We start from the raw sequence: 25,859 nt of genomic DNA, 5'->3' as shown, positions 1-25,859 counted from the left end.
CAGGGTTTTTGTTTCCGATGGTGCCAGGAGCTGACATGGTGTTTCATCCAGATAAAGACTAAAGGGTGCAGGAAGTCCTCGTTTCCCCCCGTGGATGGGGGTGCAAACATGTATACTGGGGCCACACCACTTGTTGGTTCTAGAAAGTCCCCTGGAGCTAATTACCCCAGCACCAGAGTCCCTTGATCCCCCACCCACTGGTCCCGGGAGGCCCGAGCCACTCTCGCCCTCAGAGCTCCTTTTGTGCTTAGCCTGGCCCTGTGTCCTTACTCCTTCTGCCCCAGCAGCTGGGGCTAGGGACAGTCAGAGAGGATTCCATGTAGATAAGCTCCGTAGGGACCAGCGGGTGACGTGGGTGCTGATGTGGGAAGATGCGGTGACTCTGGAAATAAGGCCTGGCTGCTTTTCTCAAAGAATGCCTGAGCCACGGGGCTGCCATAACATCACCAAACATTGCCCTGGCCAGTGTGGCTCAGTTGGTTGGAGCATCATCCGTACACCAAAGGGTCGCGGGTTTGGTTCCTGGTCGGGCACATACCCAGGTTGTGGGTCCATCTCAGATCAGGGCAACCGATTGCTGTTTCTTTCTCACATTGATGCTTCTCTCCCTCTCTCTTTCTCTCTCTAAAATCAATCAAAATCACCAGCCGTCAGGGTGGAAAGGACCTCAGCAGTGGAAGGCACAGCCCTCTGAGAAGGGGCAACGGGTCCAGGGAGGGGAAGGGGCTTGGCCAGGGTCCCACACATAGAGGCTAGGGCAGGATCAGAACCCAGGACCCTGGCATCCAGGGCTCCCACCACAGCAGCAGGCCACCCTCTCCATGTTCTATGTGCTTTTCCTGACCTGCTATTTACAATGAGAGGGCGAGGGGAGCTGCACCTTCTACTCGGGTGACAGCTTCTGGGAGTCTGAGGCTAGCCCCATGGATGGGGGAAGCTCAGCCTGCCACTCTCCTGCCTTCAACGGGGCGAGCCAATAGAAAGCAGGAGTCTTCTCTTTTACTCACCCACAGTCTAAGGAGAGGGGTCAGAGAGGAAACTGCAAGGTTAGGTCCAAGGGAGGGAGTTATGATGAGCTAAGCAGCCAGGGCAGGGCGACGGTGAGCGCTGGGAGCTGAGAGGTGGAGCCAGGCGGGCTGCCTGGAGCCTGGGAAGGTCAGACAGGCTGTCCCCACTTCTATTTTCAGCAGCTCCATCCAGGGGCAGGCTGCTGTTCACAGGAGACACCCTCATCAGGCCGATACACATGTTGCGTGTTTCGTGGTGTATTTATTCCGTTAACATGTGTTGGGCACCTCCTGCATGCTAGGCAGGGCACACAAGGCAAACCTGGCTGCAGCTGCTGCCCCTTGACAGGAGACCAGCAATGCCCTAGTGCTTACAATGCAGTCACTGCTCAGCCCGGGCGGTTAGGGAGCTGTGGGGACACGGAGGAGGCGCCTGACCTGGGGCGGGGGCGGGCAGGCCGGGAAGGCTCCTGGGAGGAAGGAATCACTAAATCGTGTGATCAAGGACGAGCAGAGGTGACTCGGGTACCAGGCTGGGGAGGAGCCCTGAGTCCGGAGGCAGGATAGCTCCTTCTAAAGGACTAGAGAAATGAGGAAGTTCCTTCCAGAGCAAAGCAAGGGTGAGGCTGGCAATGAGCAAGGCTGTCACCAGGAAGGACCCGGGCGGGCGCCATGCTCAGGAGTCAGACTTTCTCCTGAGGGCAGTGGAGAGCCCTGGGGCTGTGTTCAGCTGAGGAGGGACAAGATCAGATTGGCAGTTTAGAAAGATCTCCTGATGCCCCGTTCCCGTGCATGGAGAATGTTTAGAAGAGGCCGCAGGTCGGGGCCTGGCTGGAAGGCACCTGCAATAGTCAAGACCCAGACTGGAGCACAGTCCCTGGGGCTGGTGGGAGTGCGAGGCTGGCGAGATATTTTGGAGGAGGAATTGGCGGAACGTAATAAAAATGGGGATTGAGGGAGGAGGAGTCCGAGGTGATCCCGTATTTCTGACTTGGTAACAGAGTAGATGGGGTGCCTTCCCCGGAGGGAAGAGCAGATTTTGCTGGGAGAAGTGAGTTTAATCTGAGCGTAATGAGTTGGAGATGTCCTTGCAACATCCCACAGGGGAGAGGCCCTCCGTTTGCAGCTGGAGTTCCCAGGGCTGGCGTTCTGAGCTGGCTCACACTGGCTCACTAGAGCCAGTCCTTCACACCCCTCCCAGTTCAGTGCTATCACACTGGGAGCTTGAAACCAGCCATGGTGGGAGCATTTACACCACAGACAGCTGCAAATGCTGTACAAGACAGGCTCTCCTCGCCACTCTCCCCCACCCCAGCCCAGTGACCAGCACAGAGTCGAATTTGAAAGGCAGCGCTGACTTGGAGAGAGGGACGTAAATGTGTCAGGCTCTAGGTAGAGCCACAGCCAAGCCTCTTTCAAGGAGTCAGATCGAAGAGAAGGGAGAGTCCTGGTAGCTCTTTCCAACCAGAACATCCTGCCTGTCCATGCGGCGTTAGCCTGCACAGGTTGCAGGTAGGAGGAAGGAACGGAGGCGTCGACAAGTGTAAGGTCCACTTCCCAACAGCAGGACCCACAGGGCTCCTCTCCTCTCTGACCTCAAGTGAAGGGAAGAGATTTCAGAGGCCATGGAAAGCTTGCCCTCTTATTGTTCTTCTTTAGAAGGATATATTATTGAACCATAAATCCATCTACAAATCTATAATCCATAACTTTAATATGACCTGAATTCAAGTGAATTTATGTGTGTGTGTGTGTGTGTGTGTGTGTGTGTGTATACACATTTCAGAGAGGAAGGGAAAGGGAGAGAGAGAAACATCAATGATGAGAGAGAATCATTGATCAGCTGCCTCCTGCACTCCCCGCACTGGGGATTGAGCCCACAACCCAAGCACCCAAGCATGCGCCCTTGACTGGAATTGAACCCGGGACCCTTCAGTCTGCAGGCAGATGCTCTATCCACTGAGCCAAACCAGCTAGGGCCAAGTTAATTTTTATGGGGTTGAGAGACCAACAAAATAATATTCAATTCATTTGGAAAAAGGAAGCTTGTGAGGATATCAGGAAAATTCTGAAAAATAGAGTAAGGGTAATAGTGCAGAGGGGACTAGTTGCTCTACTAGATATCAAAGTGTGTCATAAAAATAGAGCAAGTATCACTGCACATGAAACAGAGGGGAGGCCAGAAATAAAGCCAAATGCACCAGTAGGTTGGTCTGTGATAAAGGCTTGATTTCATAACAGAGAGAAACATAGATTGTTCAGAAAATGATGTTGGGCCAATGGACAAGCCTCTTAGAAAAAAGCCATTTAAAACTAGCGAAAAAAGCTGAGTATCTACCTCACTTGTTATATCAGAGCAAATTTCAAATGAATAAAACACTTAGATGCAAAACACGAAACCCTAACATACAAGGACAAAGCATGAGCAAACATTTTCTCATTTTTTTAAAATATATTTCTATTGATTTCAGAGAGGGAGAGAGAGAGATAGAAACATCAGTGACGGGAGAGTCATTGATCGGCTGCCTCTGGCATGAGCCCTGATCTCCTGGTTCATGAGCCACGATTAGCCACTGAGCCGTGCTGGCCGGGTTCATGTTTAACTTGGGAAAGACCTTCAAAACACAACATAAAACCCAGAAGCCACAAGAAACTGTTGTTTGACAGGATGGATAAGTTTATCAACATAAATGCAAAACTTCCATCTGGCACAAAGTAGTTCATTAGAAAGGCAAATGCCCATGGCAAGAATGCTTGCAGCGTGATTACCAAAGAGTCACTATGCTTGACAAAGAGCTTTACTCAAATCAATGGGAAAAAAGACAAACAACCTAGTCCAGTGGTTCTCAACCTTCCCAATGCCGCGACCCTTTAATACAGTTCCTCATGTTGTGGTGACCCCCAACCATAAAGTTATTTTCGTTGCTACTTCATAACTGTAATTTTGCTACTGTTATGAATCGTCATGTAAATATCTGATATGCAGGATGTATTTTCATTGTTACAAATTGAACATAATTAAAGCATAGTGATTAATCACAAAAACAATATGTAATTATATGTGTGTTTTCCAATGGTCTCAGGTGACCCCTGTGAAAGGGTCGTTCGACCCCCAAAGGGTCGCGACCCACAGGTTGAGAACCGCTGACCTAGTAGAAAATATTGGTAACGAATACAAACAGGCTGTTCACAAATAAATAGGGCCAGCAATAAACATCGGAAGAGCTGTCCAACCTCAGTATAGAATTTGTTGTAAATGAAAATCCAGTTCCAAGCCTCTCCAAGTGCCTTCCCCAGACCTAACCTCTTCCGTAAGGAGAGTCCCAGTTTCCATTTGGTCAATGACAACATTCTTCCCAAGGTCCCTAAAAAGCCCTTGGTCAGCCCTGGATTTGGCTTTGGGTTGGAGAGACGCCTCCTGCTACCAGGCAGGCTCTGTCATTAGCGAACCATGTGATCGTCCCCACCATGTAAACATTAGCCCAAGTGGGACTTGAAGAGGCTTCTTGGAACCCTCTCCTCCTGACCTCTCCTTCCTCTCGGGGTTCAGAGAAGGCCTAAGTTTACAGTGGGAGGTTTCAGAGGTCACAGAGCACGGGTTCCGAGTTTTCTGCTTGCTGCTATTCTTAGCATCACTTATCCTTGAGAGGAGAGAAGCCAGGGCCCCTTCTGATAGAGGAGTGGCATCTCCTCCCGCTCGCCCTCTGGGATGCCTGCCAGAAGCCCGTCCTGAGCCTGCGGATACTCCCTGCCTGGCTAGTGCACTCGCAGGGCCAGGGTCCACATCCCACCAGCCATGCCTCCTGAGCAGAGGCTTCTGGGCACTCGTGTCCACAGCTTCCAGGACAACCGGAGCAGCTTGTGATGTTTCGGGGTCACAGCAGATGGGTCCGGAGAAATCTTCCTCTGGATAGGGTCTGGTTCTGAAGCTACTGTTTGGCAAGGACACGCCTCCTTGGGTCCTAAGAAGTATCCGGCGCAAAAGCAACCTTGGTGCTTCTAGAGTCAGTTCAACCCAACAATCGGCCGATGGTGGCAGCTGCCATTTCAAAGGGCTTCGCAAGCATAACTGAACGTGCGTCAATGTCCCTGTGGTTATACTGCTATCCCCATCCTCCAGATGAGGTCGTTGAGGCAGAGAGAGGTTAGACCACTTGCTCAGAGGCACACACCATGGTTGGTGGAGGCAGCCAGATTCAAGAGCCCAAGCTTGGGAAGAGACTGTGGCCATCTCAGTCAGGCGGGGGGGGGACGACTCTAAGCTGAGAGCTAAACACGGGAAAGAGGTGGTGTGTCTGGGGGAGGCAGGGTAACCCATTGCCTGCGTCGGTGGGGAGATGAGGCAGGAAAGGACCTGGGAAGGCAGATGCGGATGAGCTGAGGATGGCCATGAATGGCGTGTGGGTAGACGAGAGCCATTATTGGTCTTGAGAAGGAGAGCAACGGCACTGGTGCGTCTTAGCTCTCTGTGACCCTTGACCTCCCGATCAGCCCTCTTTCCACACCCCCACCCCCAGCCCTGGATCTGCACAGCTTCATGCTGCTTCCCACCTGGCCGGGCACATCTCTGGTCCTGATGACTGACCCTAAACCAGTGAACCTGCTTGTAGTCTCCAACTGAGTATCTGTCTATTTCCTCTGCACCCCCAGGAGAATGGGCACGAATTGATCCCGCAAAGATGGGGGTATCCAAAATTGCCCAACTAGAAGAGGCCTGCTCAGAGGGAAGTGAGCAGGCGCCCCTAGTCCGGCCTGAACACACGCATCTCGGAGGCCAGGTTTCCGAACCCGCTGATAGCCAAGCTGTCCGTAGATAAGTGGCCGTGAATCATGACTATAAATAAAAGGACCTGGAAAACCACAGGTCAGGGGTTCAGCGCGCTGCCGGCCGAGTCCCCGATGTCCTCGCTCTCCATCACCTGTTTATATGCTGAGGTTCAGGGTGTCCACAGCAGCGAGGCGCTCAGGGGGCTACTTCCCAGGAAGACCCAAAGGATGCTGGCCCTCTTCTTTCCCCTCCCCCTCCCCACCCCCAGCCCTGGGAGGAGTCGCTACCTTTATCCCCACCCCACCTCCCACCCCCCCACCCCCCCACCCCCCACCCCCCACGCAGCCAGCTCATGGTGGATGATCGCAGAGGAGTGGGAGGACGCCCAGGCCCCTCTGGGAGCAAAGGTGAACCAGGGGGCTGAGGATTAGTTTCGTCTCCTCCTCACCATCCTCACTCCTCTCCATTCCTTTCAGGGCCAGCCGGGCACCCGAGGGTTTCCTGGATTTCCGGTAAGTGGGGAGAGCTGAGGTTAGCTGTGGCTCCGGGGATCCCTGGGCTTGGCTGGGTGACCTTCATGCGGGGCCAGCCCTGCCCTTCCAACCCTGGTTAATAGGGCCCTCTCCTCCGGCCTTTCCCGAGAGCAGCCGAGGAGAGGAGCGCAGTGCAAGTGAGGACCAGGAAATGAGCATGGAGATGGAGGGACGGCAGGACGGAGCCATGAGAGAAGTCACAGGCTGGCAAACCCTGGGCACTGGAGTGTGGCACTGCAGGGAGGTAGCCTCCATCCTGGAGGCAGTCAGGTGGCCGTCTGGATGCCCTGGGACCCCTCCCTGGGAGCCCAAGACAGACCCCAAGAGAGAGGACAGAGGAGCAGCTCCCTCCCACAGGCCCTGATGCCAGCCAGCCTCACTGCCTAGGAACACACTGCCCACTGGCCACCGGGCTGGGGCCGAGGCCTGTGTTAGCAATGGTGACGGCCCCAGCGGGTCCTCGTGTGGGGCATCTCCCAGGCAACACCTCACTCGCTCCTCACCAGGACCCTCGGTAGAAGGCCTATTAGTCTCACCCCCATTTTAGGATGGGAAACTGGCTTAGCCGTGGTCACATCACCAGTCAGTGGCCGAGCAGAGACTCGAACCCTAGCTGGTGGGGTCGTACCCACTGCCCAGGCGGCCTCTTCGGCAGGAGACCTGGCAGCTGGGCATTCACATCTGTCCTCTTTCTGCTTTCAGGGTCCCATTGGGCTAGACGGCAAACCGGTGAGTAGACCCTCTTGGGCCTCAGGCTCCTCCCCCTCACTTGGTCCTGGTCACTAACCGGGGGTCCCTTAGTCCTTCGGCAAGACCCCAATTCCTCGGAAAGAAGCTTTGGACAGAATGACCGTTCCTGGGGCAGGAAGTTGTTGCCAGTGGGAAGGGAGGAGGGGCATTAGATTGGGTTACCCCTGACCCCAGGGGGCCTCCACCGGGCACAAGTCCACAGCCGCCAAGAGGGGCCTTTGGCGTCTGGAGCAAGAGCCACCCTAGAATGTGGAGCTGCTGGGTGCTCCTGGAAGGGGGCTCGGTGGGAGGGCCCAACAACTAATTCTAAAGGAGCCTGGCACGTGCTCACACTGTTGCTCCCAGCACCGCCAGGGCGCCTCCTGCGTCTACCATCCTCCCGGGACTCCCATCTGGTGGACACACACACACACACACACACACACACACACACACGTCGGAGTCTGTACGGAGGCTGCTTCCCCATCCTGAACTCTCCTGTTCATTTCAGTCTTTTGGCTTGAATGACACAAATGTTCACGGGGAAAGGAGACCCCTCCCTACTCTTAGGAAGGAGTGACCTGGGGACAGCTCAACCTTCCAGCGCTCTCAGATGCCACCCACTCTCTCTCCCTGGGCAGCGGGCATCCTCTCAGATGAGGGGCCTGGCTGCCCGCCTGGTCACTCCCCTCTGCAGGTCAGAGCCAAGCACGGGGTGGCTGGTCATCATGTCCACTCACCTCCCGGGACCTGGCGCTGGAGGGAGGAGCCACGTGTGGCAGGGCAGGGGGGCTTCTGGGTTGCAAACAATGTGCCGGACTCTCATGCACTTCTCCTTCCAGGGCTACCCCGGACCCAAAGGAGAGATGGTAAGACCCCAGCTTTCCTGTCTTCCCTCAAGGGGTGGGGCATCAGCCCAGCACCGCCTGGCCAACGGGGCAACAGGGCCAGCGAAGTAGCTGCCACCACAATCACCACCCCCGCCCCCCCTGCTGTGTACAGTGCAGCCCCCTAGAGCCCCACATCAGTGAAGGGAGGAGAGGTGGGCGGGGGCTTCTCCACGTGAAAAATGGGGAAAGGGAGGCCCAGAGGGAATCCATGCTTGGCCAATGTCACACAGAGTTAGAGGTAGCGCTCCCTCGGGGATGAGCTTACATTCACCGCTCATGCTGGGGGTCTAGGGAGCCCTTCAGCACCTCATCCTTGGCCTGGTTTCCTCATGCCCGGCCTCCTCTGGCTTCTCCAGACTCTAGTCTAGGCAGTCCTGTCCCTCTGGGCAAAAGCAGCCTCGGAGAAGGCGTTGGAGGTCCCACCTTCCTCCAGCCCCTTCTGCCTCTGCAGAGCCTTCAACCAGAATTTCCTCTCTGTATTGTCTCCCTCCCCAAGCCACTTCTTCCAGAAGGAAAAGGTCTGTCCCCAGCAGGAGCTGTCTGCTCTAGGGGAGGGGAGGGGCCGTTAGGAGCAGAGGGGCCAGCCCCGGCTGGGACCTGCCCTGCCTCCCGGGTTGGTCACCTCAGCACTGTGAGCAGCCAGCTTCCGCGGCCAGGCCTGGGGCTTGTGCCAGGTGTGAGAGCAACAGAGCAGGCTCCTGTCTCCCTGCCCAGCGGGCTCAGGCTGGTACCCTGCTCCAAGTGCTAGGTGAGGACACTCTCCATCCACACCTGGGGCACTGCCAGGGCCTGGGAGGCCAGAACCCTGCCCACTGAGGGAGGCAGATCACCTCGTAGCTGGAAGCGAAGAGGGAGGGATGTCAGCGGGGAGGCCTGGGCTGCAGCCCCAGCTCTCCCTAACTTGCCATGGGACCCCTGCAACCCAGCTCCCTCTGACCTCAGCCTGTCCGACTCAAACTCAGCTAACATTTACTGCGGGTTTTCTTCGTGGTGGCATGAAGCTAAGAACTGTACATACATTATCTCACTTAATCCTCAGCATGACCCTGTGCCAGGTGCTAGGGATACAGACAGGAATATGGACGGCACTGTCCTTGCCATCCTTTAACTCCCAGCGTAATTGGGAGGCACACATTTAAATAATCCCTGACTTAATTAACAAATTGCCTTGGTAACTAGTGCCATGAAAAGGCAGCTCCTGTTACCCTGAGCAACCTCAGTACTATGGCACCTCACCCAGGCTGAGGGCCAGAGAGGTGTTCCTGAGGATTTAACTAAGAGAAAAGGGAATGGGAAGCACATGGAAGAACAGCTTGTGCAAAGGCCCTGAGGCAGGAAAGTCCTTAAAATATCCGGAAGAAGGGCAGTGCAATACTGGAGGTAGTGGGAGGAAGAACTGGTGTTGGAACCCAGGTCCCCCAGCCAGCTTTCCTCTGCAAATGAGTTTCTTGTTGACCCCACCCTGTTCCTAAGAATGCTGTGCACATGTCTGAAGTAATGGGGACCGAGGCAGGAACAAACTTCCATGTTACTTGTGGTCGAGGCTTAAGGGGTTTGGATGCCAGGTGTTTGGGTCATTCCTTCCTGGTGGCCTGGCGCTACCATATAGTCTTGGCATCGAGAAGTAGTCATGATGGTCATGAACTAGCACCGTTCCGTAATCTTCATAATGACTTACTATTCCCACTCGACAGAAGGGAAGCTCAAGGCACAGAGTGGTTGAGTATTTTGCCCAAGGCTATACAACTTCTCAGTAACAGAGCTGGGACGAAGACCCACGTGGGGAGATCCTACCCCCTCACCACGCCTCCTTTCTGCTGCCAGGACCCTTTGTCTTGAAGGAAAGGACCCTTCTTATGGGGCTTCCTTTCCTGCCGTCACTCTGCCCCACCCCAGTTAACCTGTCTGTTCAGAGGTCAGAGCTAATTCAGGGAAGGGTGGGGCCACCCATCTCTCTTGAGCCCACACCGGTGTGATAGATGCCTTATCTGCCTCATAGTCATCCGTCAAAATCTGACAGGCCACAGAGCTATTAGACTCCTGTTTGACTTGGCACGGGGACGCCGAGCTATTAATTCAACGCTCTGTCTGGTGTAATTATCTTGGTCTGCTTATCATCTGTCCGTCTCCTACTCACCTTCCTCGCCAGCTGGTTCTCCCTCCGCTGGGCGTCCAGCACGGGGGCTGGGGCTCACCCTCACGTGCTTAACCCATGTCCTCGCCTGTTAAAGGGCAGTCACCTCTGCCCACCCCCCTCATAGTAGCCCCAAGAACCTGCTGTAGGGTGTAGACAGGATCGGGGTCCCGCCGGTGCCCTAAAGGAAAGTCGGGACTCTTGAACTCACAGGGCTGTCTAAGGATGGGAAGAGTTAATTCCCACCAGGTGCTGAGAACAGTGCCTGGCACACAGGAGACACCACGAGCGCCTTAGCCAGCACCTCACCCGTGACCTGCCTTCAAGGGGCAGCTGCTTTCAGCTGGAGCTAATGGGTGTCATGTCTTATTGGACCTTGAAATTTTTAAAAGAAACTTGAAATCCAGGTTTTTGTTGTGCTCTCCTTGCTCTTAAATGTTGGCAATTAAGTGAAATAAAACTGTGTAGGATCAACCAAATACCTCTGGGACCACGAGTGCCCCGTGGCCCACCATGTGGGTGTCTGGACTCACTCCTGCGAGCCTGTGTAATCCCGAACCTTTGTTTCTTGGCCCCTGGCCCTCCCTCTCTCATCTAGCTCCTCTCTCTGGCCTGGTCACTTGCAGTCTGGTTCCTGCCAGATGCATCATATTCTGCGGCTCTTGATACTAAACACTTGGTCAGCCATATGGGCTGGGGTGCCACATGGATTGCCCTGAAGGCCATTTTTCTCCCCTTATGAACCTGGGACTTTCCCAGTCCCGTGGTTGGTCCCGTTGGTCAGCCAGGGGCAAGAGAAGGCTCATCCCCCACCCAGAAGGACTGTCCTGGGAATCATGAGCTCGCCAAGCCCCAAAGAGATGGGCCCAGCAGGTGGGTTCCACAGGCCCTCAGTATGGTGGCCGGAAGGGACCTCAGGCCCCAGTAGCCGGGGCACTGCCTGGGCTCAGCCACGTCTAAAAACCCAGGCCCTGCCTCCCGAGGTCCAGCCCAGTTCAGAGAGCGTGGCAGAGTGGAAACAGCTGGACCCGGATGGTCAGACAGACTTGGACTCACGTCCCAATGCCACCCCATGCTGAGCCTTGTCTCCCTCACCTGGTCTGGGAGATGGAGCTGACGTGAGCACCTTTCTCACGGGCCGGGGGTGTGTGTGTGGGGGGGGGGGGGGGGGGTGAGCTCAGCATATACTGAAAGCCAGCCTCAGGGGGGTCCTCAGCGCTGGAAGTGCTTATCCGCCCCACTCCCTCCAAACCAGCCATGAGGCCTCCACACGGGCTCCGCTCAGGCTCCTGAGAGAGCCAGCTAGACGCTGTGTCTCAGAGAACATGGGTCCACCCTGAGCCCGGGCGCCTTTGTCAGCCCTGTAGCTTTGACAAGATATCCTGGAAGGAAGCCCCAAGGTCCCTTATGTTCCTCCAAGGGGCCCAGGACCTGGCTTAAGTCGTCAACTTCCTGCTTCCTCTCTTTGGCCAGAGATTCCTCCAAAGCCATGAGATAGATGGGCGTGAGTGAGGCAGGCGTCACATGCAAACGCAGCCTCCTTTCTAGCCAGGGGCCCAGAGATGACGGGGGGAGGCATGAATGAGGACGGCATCTGTTCTCGGCCATGCAGGTGGGGACGGCACAGCTAGCTGTGCCCACGGGCAGATGAAGATGCTGAGATGTGGGGTACAGGCCACATCCCAGGAGCATCTCGGGCACGGGAAGACCAGGCGTGGGTGTGGGGCGGGGGGAGGGGGGCAGCCCTGGCGACCCGGGCATTCTGAGAAGCGCCGGGAAACCCGGCCTCTAACACATCCCCTGCCTGCGCCGCCGCCTCCCGCCTGCCTGCCTCCTGTGCGCCCACTGACCTGTGTGTTTCCTCCCACAGGGCCTGGCGGGTCCCCGAGGACAGCCGGTTGGTACCTCACCCCAATGTCCCCCCGCAGAGAGGCTTTGGGCCGCTGTGCTTTCAGCTTTAGTTTCTAACGCTCTCCTCTCCATCTCTTCATAGGGGCCCCAAGGAGAAAAAGGAGAAAAGGTAAGCCCGCTGGAGGTTTTCTAGAATTTTCATCTCAGGTGGAGCACATTAAAACAACAACAACAACAACAAACAGGAAGGAAGGGGTCCAGAGTGGTTATTTTTAAACTTTAGTTCTTATCAGAACCAGGGGGCCCCTGTGGTGCCTGGTATAGAAGAGAGAAAAGGGAAGCTGCTCTGGCTCCTGCTCTGTTCTTGGGGTCGGTTGCGGGGAGAGGGGGGTGGAAGGGGTTGGCCCTGAAGCCTGGCCCTCCTCAGCCTCTCTCAGCCCCTCCCACCTGCCACCCCACGTCTCCTGACCCACCTCCAGGAGCCGCTGGGATTTTGAGGTGTCAGTATGTAAACCAGTAGCCTGGCCCCTGCCTGGCCCCCCACATTTACTCTCCAAATTTCTGATGGAGATTCTGCTGGGCTTGCCCAGGCGGATGGCACAGGGACCTGGCACCCCCAGCTCAGAGAAGGCGTCTCCAGGGGCCTCGTTGCCCACAACCTGCCTCCCCGTCTGCTGTTGCCGTCCAGGGGCATTGGGTGGACCCACCCGAGGGCCGACCTTTTTGGAAGATCCCTCCAGCCAGGTGTGGAGCACAGCTCCTGCCTGTGTCAGGGCAGGTGGTACATGGCAGTGGAGTCCTGTCCAGGCTCCATGGGGCCACATCCAGGCAGGCCCCCGGGGTTTCTTTATGCTGCCAGTCGGGGTGGAGTAGGGAGGGGAGGGGGGTTAGTTCTCCCACCTCAGAGAGCTCAGTCCAGGACTAGAGGGGGTCTGATGGGTGATGAGTGTGGGTGGTGTGTACAAGCCCTGAGGTGCCCCTGACGGACAGCCACCAGCCAGTGCCTAACACCCTCCTCTCCTTCCCCTCCCCTCAGGGTCAGTGTGGAGAGTACCCGCACCGGGTAAGTGAACCCCTAAACTGATCAGCCTCATCCCCCCGGGGCCCCAGCACCTACAGAGCTTGGGAACAGGAGCATACGACCCCCCTGCGGTCAGCAGCCGGAGTGGGGCCCTGGGTAGCCGTGTGTTTGCCTGGCCCGGGAGTGTGCCTGTGGTCAGTGCGAGTTTGTGCAGAGCGGTCTCCAGCTCGTGTCCGCCCGTCCGTGCGTGTCTGTGTATCTGCCCCGCGCTGTCCGGGCTGTGAGCCTCCCAGCAGGTGTGTATCTGTGACTCCGAGTGCCAGCGGCTCCCCTCTGCACATCGCCGCCTCGGAAAGGCCGTGTGGCTGTGCGAGTCTGCGTGTCTGTGTGCGTGTGACTGCGTGTGTCTGGCTGCCTTCCTGGCCGCATCAGAGGGACTTTTGGGTTAGTCATTGTTTCAGAGGAGCCAGCCTCAATGGGAGGAGCTAGCTGGGGGCGGATTGTACAATTCCAGGGTGAAGTCTCCGCTTTGCCTCTTGAAGAAGCGGTGCTGGGCTCTTTACAAGCAGAGTGGGGATTTGGGGGCTGATGGTCTGCCACTCCCCCATCCCACCAGCTCCTTCCTTTTCCGGGCTCTCCCTCAGGCTGCACAGCCCAAAGCCTGCAGAGTGCACCAGCCGCCCTGCAGAGCCGTTCTAGAGGTGGGAGGGCTAAGGTGTGCATGGCTTCCTCCAGTGAGAGGCCCAGAGACCTGGAAAATGCCTCTTGTTTTGTAGATCAGCCTCGCCACTCTCAGACCTGGGCATGCATCTTTAGGTGCCATTCCCCTGTCCTGAGCCTCATGGTACCCAGAAACACGCACACGCGCACACACACACACACACACACACACACGGTGTGGCTCACTGGCCGCCCACCCCTGTTGGGCAGGGGATGAGGGAGTGGAGACAAGCATAAGCCAGACTCAGAGTGCACCAGGCTCTGCAGGGCCACCAGGAGGGCCTTGCTAGCAGGGTCCTGCCAATCAGACTCGTACCCCTGGATTCCTGGGCCAGGAAGAGGCACGGGGAGCCTTGAACATGAGTAGCCAGATTGGCATGGAGGCCAAGGTCGGGCTGGGCCTGGGCAGGGGCTGCAAGCCAGCAGCCGTGTGGACAGAGCCAGCCTGTCAGTGGCATGTGCTCCAGGGACGCAGGGGCCCTGGTGTTCCGGCCAGCCTGATCCTGATACAATAATAGAAGGTCAGCTGCGTTTATTTGGAACGATGGGCTCACAGGATTGTCATGTTGCCTGAAAGAAAGACCGCTTCCCCCTGCACCGAAGACAAGACAACTGCAGGCGCTTTGGGAGTGTCTCATCAGACCTGGGCGAACGCGCGAGGGTGGGGGCAGGAGAGGGCTCTCTGCCCCTAAACCCAGCATAAGTGGAGGGAGAGGGCAGGGACAGAAGGCTCCAGAAGCACCTTGGCCACCTGGTGCAGCCAAACACAGCATTATGACCGTGGCAGCGTGGGGTCCAGGCCAGGCAGGGGTGAGAGCGGGGTGGGGAGCGGCACTTGCTGCTTATTTGGAAGTGGGTATGAAAGCAGGGGGCTTCTAGGGCAAGTGGCCGATTGGGGGTTTGCGGGCATGGTGGGTGGCAGGCCTCCACATCCACAAGATGCCAAGAGATCCAGGCTGGTCCCTGCCTCTGTTGCAGCCGGCAGCACCTGCAGGGAGGGGAGCAGGGGCGGAAGGATGGGATGGAGTCCCCTGGGACGGGGAGCAGGGGAGCGGGGGAGCGGTGTCTGCGGCCCCGGCACTCACTCTGCCTCCAGCCCTATCTCACCACCTCCATTGCCCTTCCCTCCCAGGAGTACCTAAGCGGCTCTCTAGCAGCTCTGCACTCCAACCAGATAATTACCCTGAAGGTTTGTAGGTTCTCTTCCGGGAGGCCTCTGGCCCCGCTCTGCTGAGAGGCTCCTGAACGCAGAGGCCACCATTGCACGTCCTCGGGCCCCTGGTGGTGGTTGGGGGGGGGGGGCGCGGCTCTGGGTGCAGCAGCTGCCCCGGGAAGGCGAACATGACCTAGAAAGGCCATGATTAGGCACCCACGCCCCCAGCTGGGCACATTCTCAGCCCAGGTGGCCTCTGGTTCTTAACATTCATCCCAGGGGCCTCGTGTGACTTAAAATGCTTTCCAAACAAAAGGTTGGTTAGATGCCATCTTTGTTTTAACTTGGGTCTTGCCACTTCCTAGAGCCGCTGGGTGCTCGGCTGCATGGGTAGAGAGATTGAAAGCAGCAAGATTGTCCAGAAATGAAAGTCACATGCGATCCTGTGATGGCAAGCTGCCTCTCCCAAACAAGGGGTTGGACATCCTTGCCCAGCCTCTATTTTCCAAGCGGTCCAGCCCCAGGGTGAGACCTGGGTAGCACTTATCTTGTGCCCACACTGGCCACACCCTCGGTCGGTTCAGCCCCCGGGAACCGGGCTTGGCACTGCCCTCGACCACCTCCCCAGATTCGCTGACATCGGCCTTTCTCATTCAACCAAAAAGAGCACCCAGAGGCAGCCACACACCAGCCTGGCTGCAAGTACCAATTTAGCTGGTCCTGTGGCTCCTACGTAACCAGAGCCTCTGAGTCGCCCGCCCTCAGCCCAGCAGCCCTTGTCCGCCACCAGGAATGCCAGCAGTGCAATGTTGGGTTGTGTGTCAGGCGGCTTTTTCGGCCCAGCGTGGCCACCGAGGGCAGGCCCAGGCAAGGAGGACCGCTCTCCCTGTTGGGGGATGCTGCTGGCCAACACCCCAAGGGCGGCTCCTCCTTTAAGGGACAGTGTCCCCTCCCAGGGCAAGCTCAGCACTGCGCCCCCCAAGCCTCGGGAGTGCTGGGTCCATGCCTCCCCTCCCTGTGCCTCACACTCGCTAATCTCTCTTCTCTCTATCTCTCCTCCGTTCCCTCTTGGCCGCCCTGCCTTCCTGGTGACTTTTGGCATCCTCCTGAAACACCTGCGACCTTTGGCCTTTGCCCTCTGGCCTTCCAACTCATCTCTCTCCTCAGCTGCTGCCTCTCCTCAATTCAGTGCGACTGGCTCCACCCCCAGTCATTAAAAGGCGGACCTTCCAGGTAGACCCCTTCCCTTTGCCCAGACCTCCTGGGGCCTCCCCGGGGGGCCGAGTCTCTGGGCCTGAGAGGCCAGCGGGGGCTGCAGACAAAGACGGGACCTCACTGTCTTTTGGTTAAATTAAACCAGACAAAAATGGACCGGTCAATGCCATAGGCCCAGAGACACACACCACCCGGCCCAGCAGACCCCCAACTCCTGCTGCCCATTACTACTCACAGGAGCCACCACCACAGCCGTCAGTGCTGCCAGCCACCGTGGCCCACATGCCACAGGCCTGATTCCACTTCGGCCGCTCAACAGTTTTCTGAACCGGGCATGGTCATCCTTATTTCTCAGATGAGGAAGTCAAAGCTCAGAGACATTAAGTGAGTTGGCCAACGTCACACAGTACATGGCAGGGCACCCAGGCTCTCTGTCTCTTACCAGCTGTGTGATTTGGGGCAAGTTACTTAACCTTTCTGTGCCTGGGCTTTCTCATTTGTAAAATGAAGCTAATAACAGTTCCCACTGCCTCGGGTCACTGGGTATGCAAAGTACTTGGACTAGTTCCTAGCACAGTTTCATTGCTAGATTACATTGAGGCTCAGAGAGAAGGGAATTTGTGCCCCAAACAGCAAGAGGCAGGATGGGAATTGGCAACAGGTCTTCAGACCCCCCCACCCACCCAGGGCTCTCTCCATTAGCCCTACACCCTTTATATTTAGCAATGCAGATTGCTCAGCATCTGATCACTTGTAACCTGAGTTTGAGGGAGGGAGTTTGCAGAGGGACTGTAGCCCACAATCAACAGGTGTAATCACTGAGCAACTGATTCCTTCTTCCTGCCTTACCAACCCAATGAGGCTGGGTAGGACCAGGTCACAAAGAGTAAGAGACCTCAGACCCAGGGTTCAGGCTAAGGCACCCACACCCCTAGCCTTCCTTACACTGCGCAGGGGGTACCCCCAAGGCCACAGGGATGCTGGAAAGGACAGGGCTCAGAGATGCTCTCTGCGAGCCGGGCAGCATGGCCTGGCGCCGCCATCTGCCCTGACTCAGGAGTCCAGAGGCCTGCATGTCAGGCACCTGGTAGAACAAGGCTGAAAAAATCACTCCAATTAACAACTAAAAATACAGAGGGACACGTGACGGGTGTGTCATCCGAGCCTGCGGATCCCCTTACACCAGCCAAATCCTCGAGAGCCTCCATGTGCTCCGAGTGCTTACCCCAAGCATGGCCATTCAGGGGGCCCGCTGGCAGCTCAGAGAAGCACCCGGCCCGCCCCACTGTCACCCACCCCCACCCGTGCCAGACCCCACCCCAGGAGAGCCGAGCCCTTGCTCTCAGAGCGGCCATTCACCTCAACCCAAGCGGCCTCCTCCGGGCCTCAGCTGCCTTAGCTGCCTTAGCTGCTACTTGTGGAGCCCTCGCTGGTTCCGGGCACTGTCGTAAGAATTCTACGTGGATCATCTCATGTAATCCCACATCGGCCGCCGCCCGTGGCGGTCCAACCATCATCATCCCCACCTTTCAGATGAAGAAATCGGGAGGGGCCCATGTTACTGCCTCCCTTTTCCAGAGCAAGGGGTGGGCGAGCCAGAACTCTCTGTGCTGCCCTGGCCTGGTTTCCCAAGCAGAGAGAGAGGTGTAGCGGCCCCTGCTCTGCCTGCTGCAGCTTCAGCCCGTCAGCCACGGTGGGACAGAAAAAGGTTTGTCCCCTTCCTGTCAATAAACCAATATTGATTTGACAGGCTGTACGATACTTCAATACTGGGTCTAATATTAGTTGAAACAGGACACTTTATAAGAGATGATGTGCTTAGCAGATGGTGTTGGAGGTCACTTCCAACGTGTAGAAAGTTGGACGGTGAGCAGTGTTTGCTGGGGGCTTATTTGGAATGAATAGGAATAGTCTGGAGTTCCGAGTTGGGGTCCTGCCTTCCCCCTGAATTCTCATGTGACCTTGATCAGGGAACTCAACCTCCCTGAGCCTGTTTTCTGAAAGTGGGACCTGTGACCCTTTTCTGCACCTGCCTCCTCCACCGGGAGCACTCAGTGCCCTCAAGCAGCTTCCCGGGGTGTGGCAGGCTGAAGCCCGGGGCCCAGAGTAGCTCTGCTGGGTGCCACCTGCCCTAGGGTGTCCCAGCCAAGAGATGGCTCAAGCAGGTGCTGCTGAAACAGTGGTTCTCAACCTTCTGGCCCTTTAAATACAGTTCCTCATGCTGTGACCCAACCATAACATTATTTTCGTTGCTACTTCATAACTGTAATGTTGCTACTGTTATGAATCGTGATGTAAATATCTGATATGCAGGATGGTCTTAGGTGACCCCTGTGAAAGGGTCGTTCGACTGCCAAAGGGGTCGCGACCCACAGGTTGAGAACCGCTGTGCTAAAATCTTACAGTTCTCCCCCTGCATTTGTGCACTCCTGTTTATAATCATCATTTCCCGCTGTAGAGTTTGCAGGACGCATCATCAGCTCCCCTTTTATACCGGGAAGCAGGAATCAGGCAGGCTTGCTGAGATCCCCCTGAGCAGGGTGGGCGGGCCTGGAACTCAGGCTGCCTGCGTCCCCTGCAGGCTGCCTGTGTCCCCTGCAGCCCAGCCTGGAGCTCCCACACCTGCCGGGCTGTTCTGTGTTAGTCTGTCTGCAGGGTGGGCCCCTTGTCACAAGACCTGAGCCAAGAGGATGACTCTGACCGGTCCCCAGCCCCAGGCTCTCTCTCCTCTGAGGGAACAAGATGCTGCCCCTGCCTCCTAGGCCCTCATCCATCCTGATGCAACTGGAGAACTCAGGCCCCACCTGAAGGGGGCGCCATTCCTCCACCCAGGCCATGATTGCCCCCAGGAATATGGGCCTGGCTGCCAGGGCTCCCAGTTTTTCATCAGAACCCATCGATCCAATTTTTTTACTTAAAATCTCTTGCCCAATTGTTTAGTGAGCCCAACAAAAGTCTGTGACCTCTGACCTAAGGATCGGATTTGATGCTCTGAGCCAGATCATCAAAAATGGCAAAGAGCTGCCTTAGGAAAGGAGGGGCTGCTATTCTCGTCCGGCAGCTGAGAGGCCAGGATGCAGAGAGAGGACGGGGCTTGCCATACGGCGGGAGCGGAGGCAGGCCCCGGTCCCAGACTGCCTCGGGGACTCTGGCGCCCTGGCCAGGCTGGGAACAGACCTTCCACCGGGGGTCACCTCGCTCACCCCTCTGCCTCTGCCACCGCAGCAGGGCTGTCACACTGGGACCAGCAAGTCCTCTCTGGAAGCCCCTCCTCTTGGGGGCCCAATGTCTTGGCCGTCTCCTTGCTGCCACCAGTCCCTGCATGTAACCACCACTGCAGCAGCCTCGCCATCACACCACCTCCGCCTCCCCAGAGCCCACGCAGGCCTTCACCGGGTGCATGGCACTGGGGCGGGAACCGCTCTACAGCCTGGGGTCTCTCTCTAACACTTGTTTCCATGAATCTCAGGGTGAACAGGGCCAGGCCGGTATCCAAGGCCCACCAGGGCCACCAGGCCCCCCTGGACCAAGTGGACCTCTGGGGCAGCCAGGACTGCCAGGGCCCATGGGGCCACCTGTAAGTACCCCCTTCCTCTCTCCACGGCCTCCTCTCCCAAGGTTTGTCCTAAGAAGTCCCTGGAAGCATCCAAACTTTGCATAACCAACAGAAACCTGTGTCCCAGCCGAATGGCCAAAGGATCTGGCAAGGCCATTGCACATGGGTGGCCTATGCAAGGAGCTGCCCATCCCTGCCACACGCACCTGCTGCACTCTGGTTCTGAAAACACACCTTCTGAGGCCATGTCCTCAACTCCAGCCATTGCTTTCTAGGGAGGAAGTCACTAAGAGGCTACCCCCAGCCCTGCAGAAAGGAAAAAAAGTCTCCAGGGCCACCTCTGATGCCTATTCCCTGACCCCTGGGCTTAGGAGAACCTGAGTTGGGGCCAGTGAGTTCTGACGGAGGGTTGTCCCACCAGCTGGCACCCCCTAACACACATGCCTTTTCTGATGTGTGCAGGTTTCCCACTTCTAAGCCACCACCTGGATGCCAGGTCAGCCAGGGGCCCCTGCATCGAGCCTGAGGACTGGCAGGGGCCCAGGGGGGCTAGCAGGCACCCCACCTCCAGGCAAGACCACACACGGGTGGCTATTTAAGCCCAGTGGCCACCAAGTCACCCATTCCCAAGCCCTGGCTAAGCCCTGGGTCTTTCTCAACCCAATTTAGTGCAAAAAAAGCAGCAGGGCAGGAGAACAACCCAGCAGGCATCTGGACTTCTTTGGAGAAAATGGGTTCTCAATCCAGAGCTAAAACTAATGGCATCTGTTCCTGGAGGGACAGGGAGAAGGACAAAGTCTGCTTAATGATGTTTTCCCATGTGGCTAACACACAGACAAACCTGGGTTTCTTTCTTATGCCTGAAACCTCATATATTCATCAGGAAACGTTTGGGATATAGGCAAAGAAAAGGTTTTCCATGGTCTCTTTTCAGAGTTCAGCATCATTCCCATTTTGGAGAGTCCTTCCACGTTCCTCCTTAGATGTGTCTGCACCTGAACATTTCCAGGTTGATAATGTTCTGACTGATACAGCAGTTTGTACCCTGTTCCTTTCCCATTTGCCATCATAAGCACGCCCTTTCCCACATCGGGCATCTCCCAGGACATGGGCCTTAGGGCTGCCGGGCCTACTGAGAGCAGTTAATGAGTCCCTTCTGTGATCGGTCTCCTTGAACACGAATGTCTGCACACCTGATTGTCACCGGGAAGGAGCCCCCAGGAGAAATTGCTGAGTCACGACCTCCCTGCCAAATGGCCCTCAATGAGTACAGTCACATCCGGGTCACTTGGCTTCACCCCTGGCCCCTCAGCCGCCCCAGCTGCCAATGCTGAGGCTCCGTGTGGGGTCCCCCGGGCTGGGCGACAGCTCCGGCTGAGCGGCACCCAGCTTGGCCAGAAGCGGGCACAGCCGTGTGGAACTAGCTTGCTGGGGGCTTGGCTCTCCTGCCCAGCTTGACCCCCTGCACGGATTTTAAATATTTCCATCATTTCTCCCAGGACCTCAGGGAAGGAGATTGGTCTCACTTTCATGGGTTTCTAGATGGGAAAATGGAAAACCTGAAAGGAAGTGAAATTTAGGGAACTGAACCAAACCAAGCTGGGAAAACCAAAAAAGTGCTCAAAACCCACTGGCTGCCCTCCCCAAACACAGTGGGCTCCCACTCACTGAACCCCAGCCAGATGGTTTTCTTTGTTAGGTTTTTTTATAAAGGAAAAAAAAAAAAAACAGAGAGTGTGTTTTTAAACCAATTGAAACAGCCCAGAGTCCGGCATCAGGGTTTTCTGAAGCCCGTGTTTGCCATCCAGACCCGCTCCCACCACCGCGTGGAGACAGCACCTCTTCCCTGGCCTCTCCCTCGGGCTCCTGCAGGCCCTGGGCCCGCGCCACCTCCCCACTGCGGGCTGCCATGGTCACAGCGCCCGGTGGGACGGAGACGAAGGGCTCCCCCGCAGGCTGGCAGGGCCAAAGGCAAAGTCATGACTACTGTGCAAGGCCGGCTTTCCAGGGAGGGGTCCCAATTAGGAGGTGGGCGGGTGGGGATCTGGACCAAACCACATTGTCGACTTAACATGATGCCACTGACCTATTTTCCAGTGGGCAAGCCCAGAGAAGATGCCCACGGCACCACATGGCTCCGGAGAGGGACACCAGCCTGGTGTCCCCATGTGCCCTCGGCAGGTTTCAGACACCCTCCCAGGAGCCTCCGATCTGTTCTCTAGCACATCCAGAGCCCCTGAGAGCTCTTCAAGCACCGCTCCGTCCCAGCATCCCCTGTAAATATGACCAACCACAACTGTTTACCTGTGGAACCCACCTCCACTCACCTTTCTCTTGCTTCCGCAGGGCTTTCCTGGGCCTCCTGGACCGAAGGTGAGGGTCCTTCAGGGTGCTACACTGAGCGGGTGGGAGAGTTCCCTGCAGGAGGAGGGGCAGGCAGCACTGAAGGGTTCTGCATAGGAGCTGAGAGGGAGCTGAGCTGAGAGATGGATCAGGCTTGGCTCACTTCCAAACCACTGCCCCCCTGGGAACTGGTTGGGTCCCGCAAGGATAGACCATTTGTGTGCTCGGCTGACCAAGTCCTATGGCTGGTCCCACCTCCAAGAAGCTTACAGTCTGGTTGGAAACTCAGAGTTGATGCCCAGGACACTGTCGCAACATCCCAATAAAAGTTTCATAAGGGGTCAGACTGGAGGGACCTTCAGGGTCATCTGGTCTCTTCTGAAACCTTATCTGGAAGCTCATGATGTCAAACAGACTCTCCCTCTGAAGCGGGGAACCTCGGGCTCTGAGGATGAGAAGCTGCGAAGCCCAACCATTTTACAAATGATGCTGAAGGCCCGGGGCAAAGTGACGGGTCCAAGTTTTCGACAGAGAATCGGTGGTGGAACCAAAACTGAAACTCAGGTCTCCTGCCAAGTTGACTTGTTCTGAGGAGCAGAACAGCCTCTGATATTGTTCCAGGGTTGGCTGCGCGTGGAGGTCGGAGGATTTAGACATGGGGAGGAAGAGGGATGGGAATGTGAGGGGAGCAGCAGGAGCTGAGGTTTGGCATTAGGAAAACCCCTCTCACCATCTTCTCTTTGTCTCTCCCCCCGCCTCCAGGGAGACCCAGGGATCCAGGGCTACCATGGCCGGAAGGTAAGAAGTGGAGGGAGGGGAAGACCTCACCCCACAGCCATAACTCAAGTGGGATCTCACCATGGTGCACACACGCATAATTTTGCACAAACGCTCACCCAGCATGAGCTTCATAATGCGTGTGAGGTTGGCTGGACAGAAGTCATATCTCCACTTGGGGAAGCAGGAGGCTGAGGAGGGGACAGGGCCTTGGGCAAATCAGTGGTCCAGCTGGACCTCTGACCCAGAAGGGTCTCCCCCGCCAACCTGGTGGCGGTATCTGTACCGAGGCACCTCGGGCTCTCCAGGCAGAGCTCCGTGTTGAGCAGGGTTGGGGAGATGGGGTAGGGTCCCAGCCCCGCTCTCTGGCAGCTCACAGGCCAGAGAGATAGGATTCCTGCACCAATAACCCTGGTGAAGGTTGTCTGTGCTGGTTGCTGCCATCACAAAGCGCTGTGAATACAGGGTGGTGGAGAGATTACTTCCAGGCTGGCAGGAGTTGGGAAGTCTTCTGGGAGGTGACAGCCTATGAGCTCAGTCCTGGTGAATGGGTAGGTTAGCCATTGCTGTGTAACAAACCATCCCAAACGTACTGGCTTGAAATGACGATTTCTTTCTCATGATTCTGTGGGTTGGCCATCTGAGGGTACCGCTGGTCTCCCCTGGGCTCATTCACACATCCACACTGCATGACGGATGGAAAGGCCAAGACGGCCGCCTCCACACGTCTGGTGATTGGCACTGGCTGTGGGCGGGTGCCTCTGTTCTCCCTCCACTGGGCATCTCAGCCCCCAGTGGACTAGACAGGTTTCCTTACAGTGCAGCAGGCCCAGGGCAGTGTTCAAAATGGACGAGTCCCAGTGCACTGGCATCACATTTTCTGATGTCCTATCGATCAGAGCAAGTCGCATGGCCAAGTCATGTGGGCGGCGGGAGGGGACTCAGCTTCCACTTCTTCTTGGGGGAGGAGTGGCAAAGCATCAGTGGCCATTTTTAATCCACCCCTGGGGTCCTTCAATCGCAAATTTCAAGGGAAATGGCATTTTAGACAGGGAAACTATTTGAACCAGGGCCCAGTGGTGGTCTTTACAGTAACTATGAAAACAAAAATAGCCTCAATAAAAGCCACCACTTACTGAATGCCCGCCATGTTGCCAGGCTGTTCTTCAATGGGACCTGCATCATTTTGGTCCTAAAACCTCCCTATGAGGCTGCATGTCCAGGTCTGGGCCCTTCTCATGCTACCACCTGCTACATGGAGCCCATCCGGCCTGCAGACCCTGGCTGAGAAGCCTCTATAGCAGTGGTTCTCAACCTTCTGGCCCTTTAAATACAGTTCCTCATGTTGTGACCCAACCATAAAATTATTTTCATTGCTACTTCATAACTGTAATGTTGCTACTGTTATGAATCGTAATGTAAATATCTGATATGCAGGATGGTCTTAGGCGACCCCTGTGAAAGGGTCGTTCGACGGCCAAAGGGGTCGCGACCCACAGGTTGAGAACCACTGCTCTATAGGGAGATCCAGGGAAAGGAAAGAGGCGGGACGGAAAGGGGGACACACGGGGGCGGGGGAGGGGGTGGAAAGGGAAGAGTCACTCCTGAGAAGCACATTCCCCACACTCCGTAATCCAGATCGTTTTATGGGTGTTTGGTGGGTGAGATGGCGAGGCCTGAGTTCTGTAATTAGTTCTGCATAAACTGAGAAGTTTGCATTGTGTCAGGAAGTGGAAATTATAGCCCCCGCGGTTGTCTCCATCCACTCGCACAGACTCACAAAATTTACTGCCTCCTGGTGCAGAGCAGGGTCGGTTTTCCCATTAGCGGCCACACCGGTTCTTTCAAGCGGTGGAGAGAGAAACTGTAGGGCCGGCAGAGGTGGCCCTAGGATCGTGGCGATGCCCGTAACCAGCATCCACACCACGGCCATGTCTGTATTCTCCTGCCAACTGCGAGTCTGGTTCTCCCAGAAAGGAGCTTGGGGGAGTGTTGTCCTAAGAGGACTCCGCTTAGGGCTGGGGTATCATGATGATAGAGGCCCTGGTCCCATGAGGGCCGCCATCCTGGGCTCAGACGGTGGGACAGATCATTCAACCCTGACTGCATTGCATTTGCAAGAAAACCGCTGTGGTGCTGCTGACGGGGGTAGCTCCTGGCCCCAGGAAGCCTGCTCTGGGGAGAGACGGCTCAGGGCTGCGAGAGAGGCTCCAGCATGGAAGGGCTGGCGCCAGTGCTGATGGGTACCTTTGCAGGGAGCTCCCTGTCACCGGAGGGGTTCGGGTAGAGTCTGGCATGTGTTGAGCAGCTTCTCGATCAGATGGGAGACAGGATTAAAATCCCTTCCAGCTCAGGGAAATTATGGCTTCCTGGGGACAGAGCTGGCTCCATCTCCATAGAGAGCGCCCCTGGCTGTGGAAGGCGTGCGGGTCTCCTCCAGCCTTTGTCCAGGTCTTTCTTCACCTACATCAGGCTTGTGACAAGCATCACCACTTTTTTAAAAAATCCTCAGCCAAGGACATGTTCATTGATCTTTAGAGAAAGGGAGGGAAAGAGAGAGAGAGAGAGAGAGAGAAAGAGAGAGAGAGAGAGATGAGAGAAGAAACATAGATGTGAGAAAGAGACATTAATTTCTTGCCTCCCATATGTGCCCTGATGGGGACTCGAACCCAGGACCTTTCAGTGTATGGACGACGCTCCAACCAAGCCACCTAGCCAGGGCACAAGCGTCACCCCTTGTAGATCTACGAGGAACTGAGAAGGCCCTTCTTCTTCTGCTGGGCTCTTGCTCCTCGCCCTTCCTTTCTCTGTCAGACCACCCCCTTGCCCTTCCTCAGCGGCCTCTGTGGAGTCTGCAGGGCTGTGAGCCGGTAGCTCCCTCCCATGTCGCTCGGGTTTCTGGAAGGCTCCTCTGGCCTCCACTACTCCCAGCCTGTCCTTGAGTCTGGTCAGTAGGTGTTCCTGGAGCCCGAGGCGGTCTCCGCACCCTCATGTCTGGGCTGGCCTTCCCTGTGCCGGGATCCTCGTTCTGTCGTTACTTCAACAAAGCCCAGAGGGTATGCACTGGGGACTGGTGGCCAGCAGCAGAGGGCTCGCCCCCAAGCATCCTTCCTTTGCCCATCATTTCCCTGTTACTCTCTTCTCCCCTCTCTGCTCTCTGCT

General features: G+C 56.5%; 1 protein-coding gene across 1 annotated transcript in view; it reads left to right on the top strand.

Annotated features, from left to right (window-relative positions):
• The window catches only part of COL13A1 (collagen type XIII alpha 1 chain), a 124,308-nt gene that overhangs the window by 53,274 nt on the left and 45,175 nt on the right, over window positions 1–25,859 (top strand). The window contains exons 7-17 of the mRNA XM_023763587.1: window positions 6,252–6,287; window positions 7,011–7,037; window positions 7,880–7,906; window positions 11,932–11,958; window positions 12,055–12,081; window positions 12,949–12,975; window positions 14,786–14,842; window positions 15,974–16,039; window positions 19,491–19,598; window positions 21,924–21,950; window positions 22,683–22,718. Coding sequence (XP_023619355.1) covers window positions 6,252–6,287; window positions 7,011–7,037; window positions 7,880–7,906; window positions 11,932–11,958; window positions 12,055–12,081; window positions 12,949–12,975; window positions 14,786–14,842; window positions 15,974–16,039; window positions 19,491–19,598; window positions 21,924–21,950; window positions 22,683–22,718 — 465 coding nt within the window. The remainder of the gene's footprint in view (window positions 1–6,251; window positions 6,288–7,010; window positions 7,038–7,879; window positions 7,907–11,931; window positions 11,959–12,054; window positions 12,082–12,948; window positions 12,976–14,785; window positions 14,843–15,973; window positions 16,040–19,490; window positions 19,599–21,923; window positions 21,951–22,682; window positions 22,719–25,859) is intronic.

The sequence above is a fragment of the Myotis lucifugus genome, unplaced genomic scaffold (genome assembly GCF_000147115.1).
Source record: "Myotis lucifugus unplaced genomic scaffold, Myoluc2.0 scaffold_292, whole genome shotgun sequence".
NCBI classification, from domain to species: Eukaryota; Metazoa; Chordata; class Mammalia; order Chiroptera; family Vespertilionidae; genus Myotis; species Myotis lucifugus.
This window is presented reverse-complemented; position numbering and strand designations above follow the sequence as displayed.